Genomic DNA, 16,928 nt, shown 5'->3' on the forward strand with positions numbered 1-16,928 from the left:
ATCACTTTTCTTTCTTCCCTTCTCCTTCTCCTTCTCCGATAACTTTTTCCTTTTTCTTTCTGAAGCAATTTGGAAGGTTTTTTGGAGGAGTTTGCTGACATTGCCAAGGAGGACCAGATAAAAAAACTGCATGACATGCTGGGGCCGCACATGTTGCGGCGGCTGAAAGCCGATGTGTTCAAGAATATGCCCTCCAAGACAGAACTAATTGTGCGTGTGGAGCTGAGCCCTATGCAGAAGTGAGTTGGGAGGGACAGAAACAGACTCCATTTAGACATCTGCCAGTCTGCAGTCTTTCCTATTCCTCCCTCACTCAGCTTCAAGGCATCTGGTGACAGGAGCAAGCAAGGCCTAAAGAAACCTGATGCTAGGGCGCTGGAGCACATGGTTCTTACTTATTTTAAGTTATACCTTTCCTCATTTAAAATGGTGGTGGTAGTGCTTGTGCGTTAGGTGTCCTTAGTGCCAAAGTGGGATGTGTTGGAAGAAAGATCTTAGTTGTTGGGCCTGCATTATTAGTCACCGAAAGCCTCTCAGGTCTAACCTGTCTTTCTACCTTGGCCATGTAGGAAATACTACAAGTACATCCTCACTCGAAATTTTGAAGCACTCAATGCCCGAGGTGGTGGCAACCAGGTGTCTCTGCTAAATGTGGTGATGGATCTTAAGAAGTGCTGCAACCATCCATACCTCTTCCCTGTGGCTGCAATGGTATGTAGTGCCACCTCCTGTTTTTCCCTGGGTTGGGACTCCTCCATATGTGCTTTCTTTTAATATTTTTTTCTTTGCTTTTGTTCTCAGGAAGCCCCTAAGATGCCTAATGGCATGTATGATGGCAGTGCCCTAATCAGAGCATCTGGGAAATTATTGCTGCTGCAGAAAATGCTCAAGAACCTTAAAGAGGGTGGGCATCGTGTACTCATCTTTTCCCAGGTATCATGTGGACTGGGAGCTTTAGGGAACAGTCATAGACAACCCTCAGTGATCTCAGGAAAGGGTTACCATCTGACTCTTCCATAATTAAACCATGCTCCTTTTACAGATGACCAAGATGCTAGACTTGCTAGAGGATTTCTTGGAACATGAAGGTTATAAATACGAACGCATCGATGGTGGAATCACTGGGAACATGCGGCAAGAGGCCATTGACCGCTTCAATGGTGAGAGAGAAGTTGTTTAGTTTCAGGAATTCTCTGTAACTTCTTGTGCATCTGCTTTTCTGTGTAGTTCTTTTCGGGCTTTGTCATTTGAGATGGAAGAGTAAAGCTTTTGAATGTCTCAGTTGGAAGAATGTATTGGACTATTCCTAGGAGATTTTTTCCTTTGGGGTCTTTGTTCTTTCTGCTAGAAAGAAGAAAGCATTGTATCTTGAGGGCAAGCAAGAGGTCAGGACTTGTTCAAGCTCAAATAGCAAGTTACTAGCAGACTTATCTGCCTCAGTAGACACTACTAGGGTTTGGTTTTGTTTTTTGTTTTTTGTTTGTTTTTTTTTTGAGATGGAGTCTTGCTCTGTTACCCAGGCTGGAGTGCAGTGGTGCAATCTTGACTCACTGCAACCTCCGCCTCCTGGGTTCAAGTGATTCTCCTGCCTCAGCCTCCCAAGTAGCTGGGACTATAGGTGCGTGCCACCACGCCCACCTAATTTTTGTACTTTTAGTAGAGATGGGGTTTCACCATGTTGGCCAAGATGGTCTTCATCTCCTGACCTCAGGTGATCCACCCACCTTGGCCTCCCAAAGTGCTGGGATTACAGGCACAAGCCACCATGCCCAGCCTGTTTTGTTTTGTTTATTTGAGATGGGGTCTCACTCTGTTGCGGAGGCTGGAGAGCAGTGGCATGATCATGGCTTACTACAACCTGGACCCACATCCAGGCTTAAGTGATCCTGCTGCTTCAGCCTCCCAACTAGCTGGGGCTATAGGCTTGAGCCACTGTACCTAGCTAATTAAAAAAATTTTTTTGAAGAGATGGGGTCTTGCCATGTTGTCCAGGCTGATCACAAACTTCTGGGCTCAAGCAGTCCTTCTGCCTTGGCCTCCCGAAGTATTGAGATGATAGGCATAAGCCACTGTACTCAGTGTCACTACTACTTGTTTTAAAAAAACTTTTTTTTTTTTTTTTTTTTGAGACGGAGTCTCGCTCTGCCGCCCAGGCTGGAGTGCAGTGGCCGGATCTCAGCTCACTGCAAGCTCCGCCTCCCGGGTTCACGCCATTCTCCTGCCTCAGCCTCCCGAGTAGTTGGGACTACAGGCGCCCGCCACCACGCCCGGCTAGTTTTTTGTATTTTTTTAGTAGAGACGGGGTTTCACCGTGTTAGCCAGGATGGTCTCGATCTCCTGACCTCGTGATCCGCCCGTCTCGGCCTCCCAAAGTGCTGGGATTACAGGCTTGAGCCACCGCGCCCGGCCTTTTAAAAAAACTTTTTATTTTAATTTTAGACTTACTAAGTTACAGAACAGCACAGAGAGTTCATGTATACTGTTCAACTAGCTAGCTTCTCTTAATAATAACTTACATAACTGCAGTACAATGATCAAAACTAGGAAATTATCATTGGTATTATACTATAAATGACAGACCTTCAATGGATGTCACCAATTTTTCCTGATGTCTGTTTTCTGTTTCAGGATCCAATCCCAGGTCCCATGTTCCATTTAGTTATTGTGCTTCCTGCTATCTATGACATTTATTTTTTTTCCTTTTCTTACATGATACAGGTTTTTTTTTGAGATGGAGTCTCACTCTGTTGCCCAGACTGGAGTGCAGTGGCACGATCTTGACTCATTGCAACCTGTGCCTCCTGGGTTCAAGCGATTCTCCTGTCTCAGCCTCCTGAGTAGCTGAGATTACAGGTGTGCGCCACCATGCCCAGCAGATTTTTGTATTTTTAGTAGAGACGGTTTCACCATGTTGGCCAGGCTGGTCTCGAACTCCTGACCTCAGGTAATCCACCTGCCTCGGCCTCCCAAAGTACTGGGATTACAGGTGCGAGCCACTATGCCCGGTCAATATAGATACTTTTGATGAACACTGGTCAGTTATTTTGTAGCATGGCTCTAAGTTTGGGTTTGTGTGATGTTTTCTCTTGATTAAATTAGACATTTTGTGCAAGAATGCCACAGAGGTGATGTTGTGTCCTTTTCTTTTCTTTTCTTTTTTTTTTTTTTTGAGACAGTCTTGCTCTGTTACCAGGCTGGAGTCTGGAGTGCAGTGGTGTGATCTTGGCTCACTGCAACCTCCACCCAGGTTCAAGCCATTCTCCTGCCTCAGCCTCCCGAGTAGCTGGGATTACAGGTGCCCGCCACCATGCCCGGCTAATTTTTGTACTGTGAGTAGAGACAGGGTTTCACCACGTTGGTCAAGATGGTCTCGATCTCCTGACCTTGTGAGCCACTGCACCCGGCCGATGATGTTTCCTTTTCAATGCATCATACTGGGGCACGGACATGTGTTATGTCCCCTTACTGGTAATGACTTGATCACTGGTTAAGGTGGTGTCTGTTGAGTTTCTGCAGTGTAAAGTTTCTCTTGTTCCCAATTGTGATTGATAAATAGCTTGAGGGAGATATTTGAGACAGTGTCAGTGTCCTGTTTCTCCTTAAACTTTCACACTGATTTTAGTATCCATCAGTGGACTTTGCTTACAATGATTATTACTGTGGTGTTTGCCTATGAGGTTTTATATTCTGACATTCTTTCTTTTTTACTTTCGCCTCCTGGGTTCAAGCGATTCTCTTGCCTCAGCCTCCCAAGTAGCTGGGATTACAGGTGACTGCCACCATGCCTGGCTAATTTTGTATTTTTAGTAGGCAGGATTTCACCATGTTGGCCAGCTTAATCTCGAACTCCTGACCTCAGGTGATCTGCCCACCTCAGCCTCCCAAAGTGCTGGGGTTATAGGCGTGAGCCACTGCACCTGGCCTATTCTGACGTTTTTCTTTAAAAGATGGGGTCTTGCTCTGTTGCCCAGGCTGGAGTGCAGTAGCACAAAGCTCACTATAACCTTGAACTCTTGGGCTCAAGTGATTCTCCTGCCTCAGCTTCCTGAGTAGCTGGGACTACAGGTGTGCACCACCATGCCCAGCTAATTTTTCTTTTTTTTTTGAGATGGAGTCTCTCGCTCTGTTGCCCAGGCTGAAGTGCAGTGGTGCAATCTCTGCTCACTGTAAACTCTGCCTACCGGGTTCAAGCGATTCTCCTGCCTCAGCCTCCCGAGTAGCTGGGACTACAGGTGTACACCACCATGCCTGGCTAATTTTTGTATTTTTAGTAGAGGCAGGGTTTCACCATGTTGGCCAGGCTGGTCTTGAACTCCAATGATCCACCTGTGTCTGCCTCCCAAAGTGCTAAGATTATAGGCTTGAGCCACTGCCCCGGCTTAATTTTTTAAACTACATTTGTGAATTGGAATTTAGGAGACACTTCTAATGGTGTTTTTGGTTCCTTTATTAGCACCAGGTGCTCAGCAGTTCTGCTTCTTGCTTTCCACTCGAGCTGGGGGCCTTGGAATCAATCTGGCCACTGCTGACACAGTTATTATCTATGACTCTGACTGGAACCCCCATAATGACATTCAGGTGAGCAGAGGCAGCAGGCAGCCTTAATAAGTAACATGTTAGAGGCATAGTGGCCTCTATGAGCACTCTACCATCTGGAATTAGGTTTTTAGGTGAGAAACAACAGATTCTTTTTGTGTTGTTTACCTTATTGTAAGCCAGAGAATTTGGTTAGCTGTGGTCCTATTTTGGGTAACATGTTAGAGGGTGGTGTCTGGAGGCAGGGGTGCAAAAGGAAGTTTCCTATGAGGGCAGGCTGTAGACCTTGTCTTGTGCCGAATTTAGAATACTATGTGGAAGTCAGGATAAGAGTGGCACCAGGAAAATACAATTTCTGGCTTTATTTCCTGCTCAACTCCAGGCCTTTAGCAGAGCTCACCGAATTGGGCAAAATAAAAAGGTAATGATCTACCGGTTTGTGACCCGTGCGTCAGTTGAGGAGCGCATCACGCAGGTGGCAAAGAAGAAAATGATGCTGACGCATCTAGTGGTACGGCCTGGGCTGGGCTCCAAGACTGGATCTATGTCCAAACAGGAGCTTGATGATATCCTCAAATTTGGCACTGAGGAACTTTTCAAGGATGAAGCCACTGATGGAGGTGAGCTAGTCAGGAACTTACATTTTGGTGTGGGGCTTGGCCTCTCTAAAGGTTAGGGAGAATCTTTGATACCAAGGGTCTTGTGGGACTTGCTTTTTCCACTGCAGCTGCTGAAGCTGACTTTGGGGATGTGGGCCCTTGATTTTTTATAGGAGGAGACAACAAAGAGGGAGAAGATAGCAGTGTTATCCACTACGATGATAAGGCCATTGAACGGCTGCTGGACCGTAACCAGGATGAGACTGAAGACACAGAATTGCAGGGCATGAATGAATATTTGAGCTCATTCAAAGTGGCCCAGTATGTGGTACGGGAAGAAGAAATGGGGGTGAGTATGAATCCAAGGCAATCCTGTGCTTGGTGATTGGTGTGAAAATTAGAACTGAGACCAAGGTGGTATTTGAGACAAGAGGAAAACATCTATAGGCAAATTCTTACATTGATGAATTGATACACCTCTTCCTTTGAAAAAGGCTGATAACATGACTAATCAGATTTTCATCTTTGCCTTGGTTGTCAGAAAACTTACAACCAAATATGCTCACAACAGTTATTTTGGCTCTTTACCAGAATGTCATTTTCTCTTACGTGTTTTATTAAACCTTACACATAAAATTTTGAATGTTACCTCATCTCTCTAGAGAAAAGGCAGAAGATCCTAGATAATCTGTCTCTTTGTGTTTTCTGGTTTTTATTTAAGAGACAGGGTCTCTACGAGGTGTAGTGGCTCAAGTCTGTAATCCCAGCACTTTGGGAGGCCGAGACAGGCAGATAGATCACTTGAGGCCAGGAGTTTGAGACCAGCCTGGCCAACACGGTGAAACCCAGTTTCTCCTAAAAATAAAAAAATTAGCCAGGCATGATGGAGCACACCTGTAGTCCCAGCTACTCAGGAGGCTGAGGCAGGAGAATCGCTTGAACCCAGGAGGCAGAGGTTGCAGTGAGCTGAGATCACGCCATTGCATTCCAGCCTGGTGACAGAGCCAGACTCTTGTCTGAAGAGAAAAAAAACAACAAAAAAAGAGACAGGGTCTGGCTCTGTCATCCAGGCTAGAGTGCAATGGCACAGTCATAGCTCAGTGCAACCTTAAACTCCTGGGCTGAAGAGTGACCCTAGTAGATGTGTGCTACCAGACCTGGTTAATTTTTTAAATGTTTTTAGAGATGTCTTGCTGTGTTGCCCAGGGTGGTCTTGAACTCCTAGCCTTAAGCAGTCCTCCTGCCTTGGCCTCCCAAAGCACTCCAGGTGTTACCCACTGCACCAGGTCTCCTTGTGTTTATTTTTATGTATTTATTATTTTATTTATGTATTTATTTATTTATTTATTTATTTATTTATTTTGAGACGGAGTCCCACTCTCTCCCCCAGGTTGGAGTGCAGTGGTGCGATCTCAGCCCACTGCAAGCTCCGCCTCCCGGGTTCAAGCAATTCTCCTGCCTGAGCCTCCCGAGTAGCTGGGACTACAGGCGCCTGCCACCACACCTATCTAATTTCTTTGTGTTTTTATTAGAGACGAGGTTTCACCGTGTTAGCCAGGATGGTCTTGATTTCCTGACCTTGTGATCCACCCGCCTTGGATTACAGGGGTTACAGGCGTGAGCCACTGCCCTGGCCTTACGTATGTTTTTTTTTTTGAGACAGAGTCTTGCTCTGTTGCCCAGGCTGGAGTGCAGTGGTGGGATCACGGCCCACTGCTACCTCCACTTCTGGGTTCAAGCAATTCTCCTGCCTCAGCCTGCCAAGTAGCTGAGATTACAGGTACGCACCATCATGCCCGGCTAATTTTTTTATAGTTTTAGTAGAAACGGGGTTATACCATGTGTGCTGGGGTATTCTAGAACTCCTGACCTCAAGTGATCCGCCTGCCTCGGCCTCCCAAAGTGGTGGGATTATAGGCATGAGCCACCGCGCCCGGCCTCCTTGTGTGTGTGTTTTTTTCTTTTTTTTTTTTGAGACAGTCTTGCTCTCTCGCCCAGGGTGGAGAGCAGTGGCGTGATCTTGGCTCACTGCAACCTCTGCCTCCTCGGTTCAATTCTCCTTCCTCAGCCTCCCGAATAGCTGGGACTACAGGCATGTGCCACCACGCCCAGCTAATTTTTTGTGTTTTTAGTAGAGATGGGGTTTCACTGTGTTAGTCAGGATGGTCTCGATCTCCTGACCTCATGACCCATCTGCCTCGGCCTCCCAAAGTGCTGGGATTATAGGCATGAGCCACTATGCCCGGCCCCTCCTTGTGTTTTTTTAAAGATTAGAATCGGGCCAGGCGCGGTGGCTCATGCCTGTAATCCCAGCACTTTGGGAGGCCGAGGTGGGTGGATCACAAAGTCAGGAGATCGAGACTATCCTGGCCAACATGGTGAAACCCTGTCTGTAGAAAAATACAAAAATTAGCTGGGTGTGGTGGTGGGCACCTGTAGTCCCAGTTACTTGGGAGGCTGAGGCAGAGAATCACTTGAAACCCGGGAGGTGGAGGTTGCAGTGAAGCCGAGATTGCGCCACTGCACTCCAGCCTGGCGACAGAGTGAGACTCCCGTCTCAAAAAAAAAAAAAAAAAAATTAGAATCGGTCTATACCTTTTTATTCTCCTCCCTTCTCTTTCTTGGTCTTTTATAGTTAAAAAAAGAAAATAGTATGTGAGGAATGTGTGGCTTGTTTTAATGTTTTTCTCTCCCAAATGATATAGAGGAGTATGAAATGGAAAAATAAAATTTCCTTTTTCTTCTGGTCTTCTGTAAACCACTCAGCTCAGGATTCTTTGAATTGGCATTGGTTCTGGTGGTCTTTGTCATCTTTTCTCATTCTCTCACCTCAGAACCATCCCCCTTGCTGTGTTTCCCTGATACTTACCTGTGATTTTGTTCTTGAAGGTAATATGTCCAATCTCAGTTTATATGTAAGTGTGGCTGAATGGTCTGACATAGGTCTGCATACTATAGTGTTCAATCAGAAACGACCCTACTAATAGAATGCTCACATTCCTTTCAGTGGCAGTGAATGTAATAGAAGTGATTGACAGGAGGGAGAGCACATGATAAGTGGATCATCCTTGTTGGTGACTACACAAGTATACACATTGTTCTTTGATTAGTGACTGCAGCTGCTGTTGACTTCTTTTAAAAATTTTTTAACTTTTATTTTTGATAGTAATTTACATAGCTCAAAATACAGGAAAGGGCAAGATGCGGTGGCTCATGCCTAGAATCCCAGTACTTTGGGAGGCTGAGGCAGGAGGGCCGCTTGAGCCCAGGAGTTGGAGACCAACTTGGGCAACATGGTGAAATTCCGTCTCTAAGTAATAAAAACATTAGCTGAGTGTGGTTGCTCATGCTGTGGTTCTAGCTGTGTGGGAGGATCGCTTAAACCTGGTGGTCGAGGCTGCAGTGAGCCATAATGATGTCACTGTACTCTAGCCTAGACAACACAGCTAGACCCTCTCCCCCCCAAAAAAAAAATGCATATATATATTTATATGTACACACACGTCTCTCTTTTCTCTTCTGTCCTCTAACAATTTAGTTCCCTTCTTGGGGACAGCGAATGTTTTCAGTTCCTTTTATATCTTTACAAAAATATTTTATGTGTATACAAATTATACATATATTCATACATGTATATGTACACCCACATACATGTACCCAAAAACTTTTTTTTCCTTTTAAACACAAAAGTAATACCAATGCGATGTAAATGCCACATTGGTTAGGGAATAATAACAAGAAAAAAGTCTGTACATGTTGAGTACAGACAATTTTGTTTTTTCTCTGAATATTTTCCATCTATGGTGGTTTGAATCCACAGGTGCAGAACCCATGGATACAGAGGGCTGATTGTAATTTATTTAACTAGTTCCATAATGATGGACATTTAGGTTGTTTCTAATGTTATGCTATTAGCAGCTGTTTAATTCCAGTATAAGGGATACGGAATCAGTGAGTGATCCTGAAGTGTCGGAAAAAAATTCACTTTTAGAGGAGTATCAACATTTTTGGGATATAAGAGGCTATATATAATTCTTTTCGCTTTGCAGACAGTTGGTAAGCTTTTATGAAGTTTATGAAGAACAGAAAGGCTTATAGACCTCTTTTCTTCTCTCTTATGAAAATCTTTTACAGTATTTCAGAAGCTTCTCCATTCTGCCTTGCTAAGGCTCTGACCTCTTTTCTTTTTGCTATCTTCCGATTGTATATGCACCAGTGCAAGGGGTTAGAAGAAAGCATTCTGTCTCTTCATCTTTCCCTGTGATAATGGCTCTATCCCATGTTTTTCTTGAGTTATGCTGACTGCTAATGTATACATAATTTTGAGGAGCTATGTACTCTCAATTAAATTTCTTCTAAGTTCGTAGGTCGAAACAGGCACACCAACTATTTAAGAGTCCAGTCATGAAAAGGAGCTAGCAGAGTGGGAACTATGAGGACCAGGGGTAGCTGGTGGTGCTGACTTCAGCACTCCTGAGTCCTGGCCCTCCCTCTGTCCCAGGAGGAAGAGGAGGTAGAACGGGAAATCATTAAACAGGAAGAAAGTGTGGATCCTGACTACTGGGAGAAATTGCTGCGGCACCATTATGAGCAGCAGCAAGAAGATCTAGCCCGAAATCTGGGTAAAGGAAAAAGAATCCGTAAACAGGTCAACTACAATGATGGCTCCCAGGAGGACCGAGGTGTGTGTGGCCGGCCCCGCCCCCCACCCATGGGCCGTTCCACTAGAGCAGTGGGCCCCGCTCATCTGCCCTCTCTCCCTCCAGATTGGCAGGACGACCAGTCCGACAACCAGTCCGATTACTCAGTGGCTTCAGAGGAAGGTGATGAAGACTTTGATGAACGTTCAGAAGGTGAGGGCTGTGCTTTTTTGTTGCTTTTCTAAATATTGCTTTGTTTCATATCCTACCTGTGTCACTCATTCATCTTTTTCTTCCTGCAGCTCCCCGTAGGCCCAGTCGTAAGGGCCTGCGGAATGATAAAGATAAGCCATTGCCTCCTCTGTTGGCCCGTGTCGGTGGGAATATTGAAGTAAGTGCCATGGGATTCTAAGGGTGGGTGAGTGCCAGATATTGGATCTTTGGTGGAGTGCGACCTGCTCCCTCTCACCTGGGTTTCTTCTTCCCCTAGGTACTTGGTTTTAATGCTCGTCAGCGAAAAGCCTTTCTTAACGCAATTATGCGATATGGTATGCCACCTCAGGACGCTTTTACTACCCAGTGGCTTGTAAGAGATCTGCGAGGCAAATCAGAGAAAGAGTTCAAGTGAGTTGAGGGCTGGCGTGGACTGATCTAGAGCAAGGGCTTCTTGTGCTATCTAGCTGGTCATTCCATGGTTCTAGGCCCAGCCGTGCAGGGAAGTGGGCTGTTTCCTCTGTTGAAGTTGGCAGGTGAAGCTGTTAGTAATGTGTTCCTAGCTTCCCTGGAAGAGAACCTGGGTCTTCTTGTGGGGTCTGGAGATCAGCCTTCCAGTGCAGTGGTGGGCTTTACCTCAAGGTGGAGCCATAGTTATTGCCTGTGATAATGCCTCACGAAGGGATGGAAAAAGAATCTTAAGAGTCAGCATGATCCCTGTTTAACTCATTTCTCTACTTCTTTACACAGGGCATATGTCTCTCTCTTTATGCGGCATTTATGTGAGCCGGGGGCAGATGGGGCTGAGACCTTTGCTGATGGTGTCCCTCGAGAAGGCCTGTCTCGCCAGCATGTCCTTACTAGAATTGGTGTTATGTCTTTGATTCGCAAGAAGGTGAGCCCTGAGCCACTTGCCATTGTTAAAAGTTTCTAGGGGGCCAGGCGCAGTGGCTAACACCTGTAATCCCAGCACTTTGGGAGGCCGAGGCGGGCGGATCACTTGAGGTCAGGAGTTTGAGACCAGCCTGGCCAACATGGCAAAACCCCGTCTCTACTAAAAATACAAAAATTAGCTGCGTGTGGTGGTGGGCACCTGTAATCCCAGCTACTCAGGAGGCTGAGGCAGGAGAATTGCTTGAACCGAGGAGGCGGAGACTGGAGGGCCAATAGGAAAGGAGCCTGCAGCTGGAATTGGGTCTTCAATTTCTTGTCCCATTGCTACAGGTTCAGGAGTTTGAACATGTTAATGGGCGCTGGAGCATGCCTGAACTGGCTGAGGTAGAGGAAAACAAGAAAATGTCCCAGCCAGGGTCACCCTCCCCAAAGACTCCTACACCCTCCACTCCAGGGGATACGCAGCCCAACACTCCTGCACCTGCCCCACCTGCTGGTAAGTCTGCCAGTCCTATCATTTTCTGTCCCTCTCTTTTTGTCCTGGCCTATTTTTCTGCTCCCCTGTGCTCAGTTCTAACAGGGTAGTCTGGCAGGACACACAGCAATTTCCCTCTCAGTTTAGGAGGGCCGTCCTAAGAATGGGGCTGGCTCTTAAAGGCACGAGAGGACAATTTAAGATGAGACAAACTGGGAAGAAATGACCTTCTCTCTGATGTAGGACCTTCTTCCTAATTGATTGTCTCTTGTTGTTCTGCAGAAGATGGGATCAAAATAGAGGAAAATAGCCTCAAAGAAGAAGAGAGCATAGAAGGAGAAAAGGAGGTTAAATCTGTAGCCCCTGAGACTGCCATTGAGGTAAGAGATGGGGGTGACTGAATGCCACACTAAAGACAAATGTATAAGTCCAGTCTTCCTTGTAGTTGCTGGCCTGTCTGCTTCATCTGTTTTGTTTTTGTTTTTTTCCTTTGAAGTGTACACAGCCCCCTGCCCCTGCCTCAGAGGATGAAAAGGTCGTTGCTGAACCCCCTGAGGGAGAGGAGAAAGTGGAAAAGGCAGAGGTGAAGGAGAGAACAGAGGAACCTATGGAGACAGAGCCCAAAGGTAAAGGTATCCACGTTTTTTTTTTTTGAGACAGTCTCGCACTCTTGCCAGGCTGGCGTGCTGTGGCGCCATCTTGGCTTACTGCAACCTCCACCTCCCAGGTTCAAGCGATTCTCCTGCCTCAGCTTCCCGAGTAGCTGGGATTACAGGCATATGCCATCATGCCCAGCTAATTTTTGTGTTTTTAGTAGAGACAGGGTTTCACCATGTTGGCCAGGCTGGTCTCAATCTCCTGGCCTTGTGATCCGCCCGCCTTGGCCTCCCAAATTGTTAGGATTACAGGCATGAGCCACTCTGCCTGGCCTTTTTTTTTCTTTTTTTCTTTTTTAAAAAGGAGTTTCACTCTTGTTGCCCAGGCTGGAGTGTAATGGCGCGATCTCGGCTCACTGCAACCTCCGCCTCCTGAGTTCAAGCGATTCTCCTGCCTCAATCTCCTGAGTAGCTGGGATTACAGGCATGTGCCACCATGCCTAGCTAATTTTGTATTTTTTAATAGAGAGGGTTTCTCCATATTGGTCAGGCTGGTCTCGAACTCCTGACCTCAGGTGATCCACCTGCCTTGCTCTCTCAAAGTGCTGGGATTATAGGCGTGAGCTACTGTGCCTGGCTGGTGTCCATATTTTTAAGCACTACAGATCCCTGTGTGAACCATGGTCACTCATGAATTTTCACTGGGGCTGTAGAGATATCAGGAGGAAGCGATACACTGAAGAATCTTGCACCCTTGATTTTAGGTGGCAGGTTTTCCTATCTCTTATGACTTTTTTTTTTTTTTTTTTTTTTTTTTTGAGACGGAGTCTCGCTCTGTCGCCCAGACTGGAGTGCAGTGGCCGGATCTCAGCTCACTGCAAGCTCCGCCTCCCGGGTTTACGCTATTCTCCTGCCTCAGCCTCCCGAGTAGCTGGGACTACAGGCGCCAGCCACCTCGCCCGGCTAGTTTTTTGTATTTTTTAGTAGAGACGGGGTTTCACCATGTTAGCCAGGATGGTCTCGATCTCCTGACCTCGTGATCCGCCCGTCTCGGCCTCCCAAAGTGCTGGGATTACAGGCTTGAGCCACCGCGCCCGGCCCCTGACTTTTTTTTTATTTTTATTTTTTGAGATGGAGTCTCACTCTGTCACCCAGGCGGGAGTGCAGTGGCACAATCTCTGCTCACTGCAACTTGCACCTCCCGGGTTCAAGCGGTTCTCCTGCCTCAGCCTCTGAGTAACGGGGATTACAGGCATGCCACAACCATGCCCAGCTAATCATTTATTTATTTATTTATTTATTGAGATGGTGTCTCACTCTGTCGCCCAGGCAGGAGTGCAGTGGCACGATATTGGCTCACTGCAACCTCCACCTCCTGGGTTCAAGCGATTCTCCTGCCTCAGTCTCCTGAGTAGTTACCATGCCCAGCTTTTTTTTTTTTTTTTTTTTTTTTGAGGTGGAGTCTTGCTCTGTCGCCCAGGCTGATGTGCAGTGCAGTGGTATGATCTCGGCTCACTGCAACCTTCACCTCCTGGGTTCAAACAATTCTCCTGCCTCAGCCTCCTGAGTAGCTGGGATTACAGCACACACCACCATGCCCGGCTAATTTTTGTATTTTAGTAGAGACGGGGTTTTACCATGTCAGCCAGGCTGGTCACAAACTCCTGACCTCGAGATCCACCCACCTTGGCCTCCCAAAGTGTTAGGATTACAGGCGTGAGCCACCATGCCTGGCTAATTTTTGTATTTTTAGTAGAGACGGGGTTTCACCATGTTGGCCAGGCTGGTTTCTAACTCTTGACCTCAGGTGATCCACCCACCTTGGCCTCCCAAAGTGCTGGGATTACAGGCATGAGCCACCACACCTGGCTAATTTTTGTATTTTTAATAGAGATTGGGTTTTCCCACGTTGGCCATGCTGGTCTTGAACTCCTGACCTCAAGTGATCTGCCCGCTACTGTCTCCCAAAATGCTGGGATTACAGGCATGAGCCACTGTGCCCAGCTGACATTACTGTAATCGCAGACATTTAGATGTAGGTCTATCCAGTTGGATAATAGTGTGTAACAGAGGAGAATGTTCTTCCTTTAGGTATATTTTCAATAACATTTCTTCCCCTAGGTGCTGCTGATGTAGAGAAGGTGGAGGAAAAGTCAGCAATAGATCTGACCCCTATTGTGGTAGAAGACAAAGGTGGGTGTTTGGAGAAGTTGATTGTGGTTTAGAAGAACTCTAAAACCGGAAGCAAGGACTGTATCTGCCCTGCCTCCCTGTCCATACTCATCTAGCCATTTTATCCCAAAAGACCGCACCTGTCCCCAGTGGGCCAATGGCACCATTTTCTGGGTCTGAGAGACACCCAGGTGGAGAAGGGGTGGAGGTGGATGGATTCTTGTAGCATACAGTGTTTTGGGTAAGGGCGATGGGTGCTGGGCTTTGGCTGGAACCGACATTTTTCTTCCTTATATTCTGTAGAAGAGAAGAAAGAAGAAGAAGAGAAAAAAGAGGTGATGCTTCAGAATGGAGAGACCCCCAAGGACCTGAATGATGAGAAACAGAAGAAAAATATTAAACAGCGTTTCATGTTCAACATTGCAGATGGTGGTTTTACTGGTATGGAAATGAGGGGCCCACCAGGGTTAGAAGGATCGGATGTGAAACTGGGGTTCTTGTCAGAAACTGTGGTACAGGGACTTTACCTCTGTTCGATGAGGGAATGCCAAACTGATAGTGTACTCCCCTGGGTTCTGTGGAGAAAGCCAGAAGCAAATTATATAAAGATGGATCCAGGGATGGGGGATGGTGGGGGATAAGAATAAGCAGCATTTTCAATTCTCACAGATGTTTGCTTCCCGCCCCCCCCCCACCTTCCCTAAATTCCTCCTCAGAGTTGCACTCCCTTTGGCAGAATGAAGAGCGGGCAGCCACAGTGACCAAGAAGACTTACGAGATCTGGCATCGACGGCATGACTACTGGCTGCTAGCCGGCATCATAAAGTATCCTTTGCCTGAATCTGGACTGAGGCTTTTGGTGAAAGGTTCTGAAAGTCTCTTAGTTTGAGGTTTTTACTTTTCTTGTTTTGTTTTTCCTGAGCACTTTTCCAATAGCCATGGCTATGCCCGGTGGCAAGACATCCAGAATGACCCACGCTATGCCATCCTCAATGAGCCTTTCAAGGGTGAAATGAACCGTGGCAATTTCTTAGAGATCAAGAATAAATTTCTAGCTCGAAGGTTTAAGGTGAGCGGTTGGGGAGGAATATATTGATTGCTTAAGTGCGGAGGGAGTCTGTCCATCCAGTGCACCGTTCTCACTTTTTTCATTCTATGGAAGGCTTTGGTTCCAAGTAACTTACACATTAGGGTTGAAGATACACAGACTTGAAAGTTAACTAACTGTACATGAGCTGTAGGTGACTATGGTCCAATGAGCGACACTAGTGCAGAGGGGTTTGTTTGGGGAACACTGTAGATTGAAGTATTCAGGAAAGATACAGAGGTGGGATTGAATTGCATCTCTGAAGAGGTAGAGCTGTATCAGTCAGTGGGCTGCTGTTTTTTTTTTTTTTTTTTTTTTTTTCTGAGACAGTCTCTGTCATCCAGGGTGGAATGCAATGATGCAGTCTCTTCTCACTGCCACCTCTGTGTCCTGGGTTCAAGTGATTCTCCTGCCTCAGCCTCCTGAGTAGCTGGGATTACAGGTGCCCGCCACCACACCCAGCTGTTTTTAGTATTTTTAGTAGAGATGGGGTTTCACCATGTTGCTAGGCTGGTCCCAAACTCCTGACCTTAAGTGATCCACCTGCCTTGGCCACCCAGATTGCTGGGATTACAGGCGTGAGCCACTGTGCCTGGCCTCTTTTTCTGGGCTGAAGAGTAGCTGTGTGGGCCAGGCGCAGTGGTTCATGCCTGTAATCCCAGCACTTTGGGAGGATGATGCATGAGAATCGCTTGAAGCCGGGAGGTGGAGATTTCATTGAGCTAAGATTGTGCCATGGCACTCCAGCCTGTGCAACAGAGTGAGACTCTGTCTCAAAAACAGGAAAAAGAAAAAGAAAAAGACATGTCTGTTGTCTCATACGCTGAGTATAATCGGGGAAGAAATGCACACTAATAAGCCTTCAAGTATTATGTACTAAGCAATGATGTGCCCAGGGATAAAGAGACAAAGCATGGTATCTGTTTTCAAGGAGCTTTCAGTTTCAAGTAGGAGCACATGTGTAATCAAATGAATGCCATTCTGCATATCAGGAGAGAGATTGCTGATTGGCATAAGAAAGTTCTCCAGAATTGCTTGAACCCGGGAGGCGGAGGTTGCAGTGAGCCGAGATCCCACCACTGCACTCCAGTCTGGCAACAGAGCGAGACTCATCTCAAAAAAGAAGAGAAAAGAAAAAGGTCTCAGAGATGCAGACACAGTGGCTAATCCCAGCATTTTAAAAGAACTGATTGCTTGAGTCCAGGAGTTCGAGACCAGCTTGGGCAACATGGCAAAATGCCACGTCTACAGAAAATACAAAAATTCGCCAATTTTGGTGGCGTGCACCTGTAGTTCCAGCTACTCGGGAGGCTGCAGTGAGCCTAGATTGTGCCACTGCACTCCAGCCTAGGCATTAGAGTAAGACGCTTCTTTTTTTTTTTTTTTTTTTTTTTTGAGACAGAGTCTTGATGTGTTGCCAGGCTGGAGTACAGTGGTGTGATCTCTGCTCACTGCAACCTCTGCTTCCTGGGTTCAAGTAATTCTCCTGCCTCAGCCTCTAATTTTTGTATTTTTAGTAGAGACGGGGTTTTAGCATGTTGGCCAGAATGGTCTCGATCTCTTGACCTCGTGATCTGCCCGCCTTGGCCTCCCAAAGTGCTGAGATTACAGGCCTGAGCCACTGCGTCATCTGAGACCCTGTCTTTTTTTTTTTTTTTTTTTTTTTTTTTTGACGTGGGTGCCTTTCTTCCCCCAGGGGGGGGGGGGGTGGGGGGC

The 16,928-nt window shown here is 46.6% G+C and overlaps 1 protein-coding gene and 1 non-coding gene across 6 annotated transcripts in view; both read left to right on the top strand.

Moving 5' to 3' along the window:
- The window catches only part of CHD4 (chromodomain helicase DNA binding protein 4), a 38,980-nt gene that overhangs the window by 15,676 nt on the left and 6,376 nt on the right, over positions 1-16,928 (top strand). For 2 of the 5 annotated variants that reach the window (XM_025403102.1, XM_025403103.1), the window contains exons 19-37: positions 66-239; positions 570-711; positions 802-933; positions 1,043-1,160; positions 4,454-4,578; positions 4,919-5,156; positions 5,309-5,484; positions 9,637-9,817; positions 9,902-9,988; positions 10,078-10,166; positions 10,266-10,399; positions 10,739-10,883; positions 11,213-11,378; positions 11,640-11,737; positions 11,854-11,983; positions 14,075-14,146; positions 14,429-14,566; positions 14,842-14,950; positions 15,062-15,194. In XM_025403102.1, coding sequence (XP_025258887.1) covers positions 66-239; positions 570-711; positions 802-933; positions 1,043-1,160; positions 4,454-4,578; positions 4,919-5,156; positions 5,309-5,484; positions 9,637-9,817; positions 9,902-9,988; positions 10,078-10,166; positions 10,266-10,399; positions 10,739-10,883; positions 11,213-11,378; positions 11,640-11,737; positions 11,854-11,983; positions 14,075-14,146; positions 14,429-14,566; positions 14,842-14,950; positions 15,062-15,194 — 2,587 coding nt within the window. Of the gene's footprint in view, positions 1-65; positions 240-569; positions 712-801; positions 934-1,042; positions 1,161-4,453; positions 4,579-4,918; positions 5,157-5,308; positions 5,485-9,636; positions 9,989-10,077; positions 10,167-10,265; positions 10,400-10,738; positions 10,884-11,212; positions 11,379-11,639; positions 11,738-11,853; positions 11,990-14,074; positions 14,147-14,428; positions 14,567-14,841; positions 14,951-15,061; positions 15,195-16,928 lie in introns of all 5 variants that reach the window. The other 3 variants (XM_025403100.1, XM_025403101.1, XM_025403104.1) reach the window with 2 other exon arrangements.
- LOC112635702 lies at positions 11,418-11,554 on the top strand. Its single transcript, XR_003122037.1, has one exon.

Source organism: Theropithecus gelada, chromosome 11, assembly GCF_003255815.1.
Source record: "Theropithecus gelada isolate Dixy chromosome 11, Tgel_1.0, whole genome shotgun sequence".
Taxonomy (NCBI): Eukaryota; Metazoa; Chordata; class Mammalia; order Primates; family Cercopithecidae; genus Theropithecus; species Theropithecus gelada.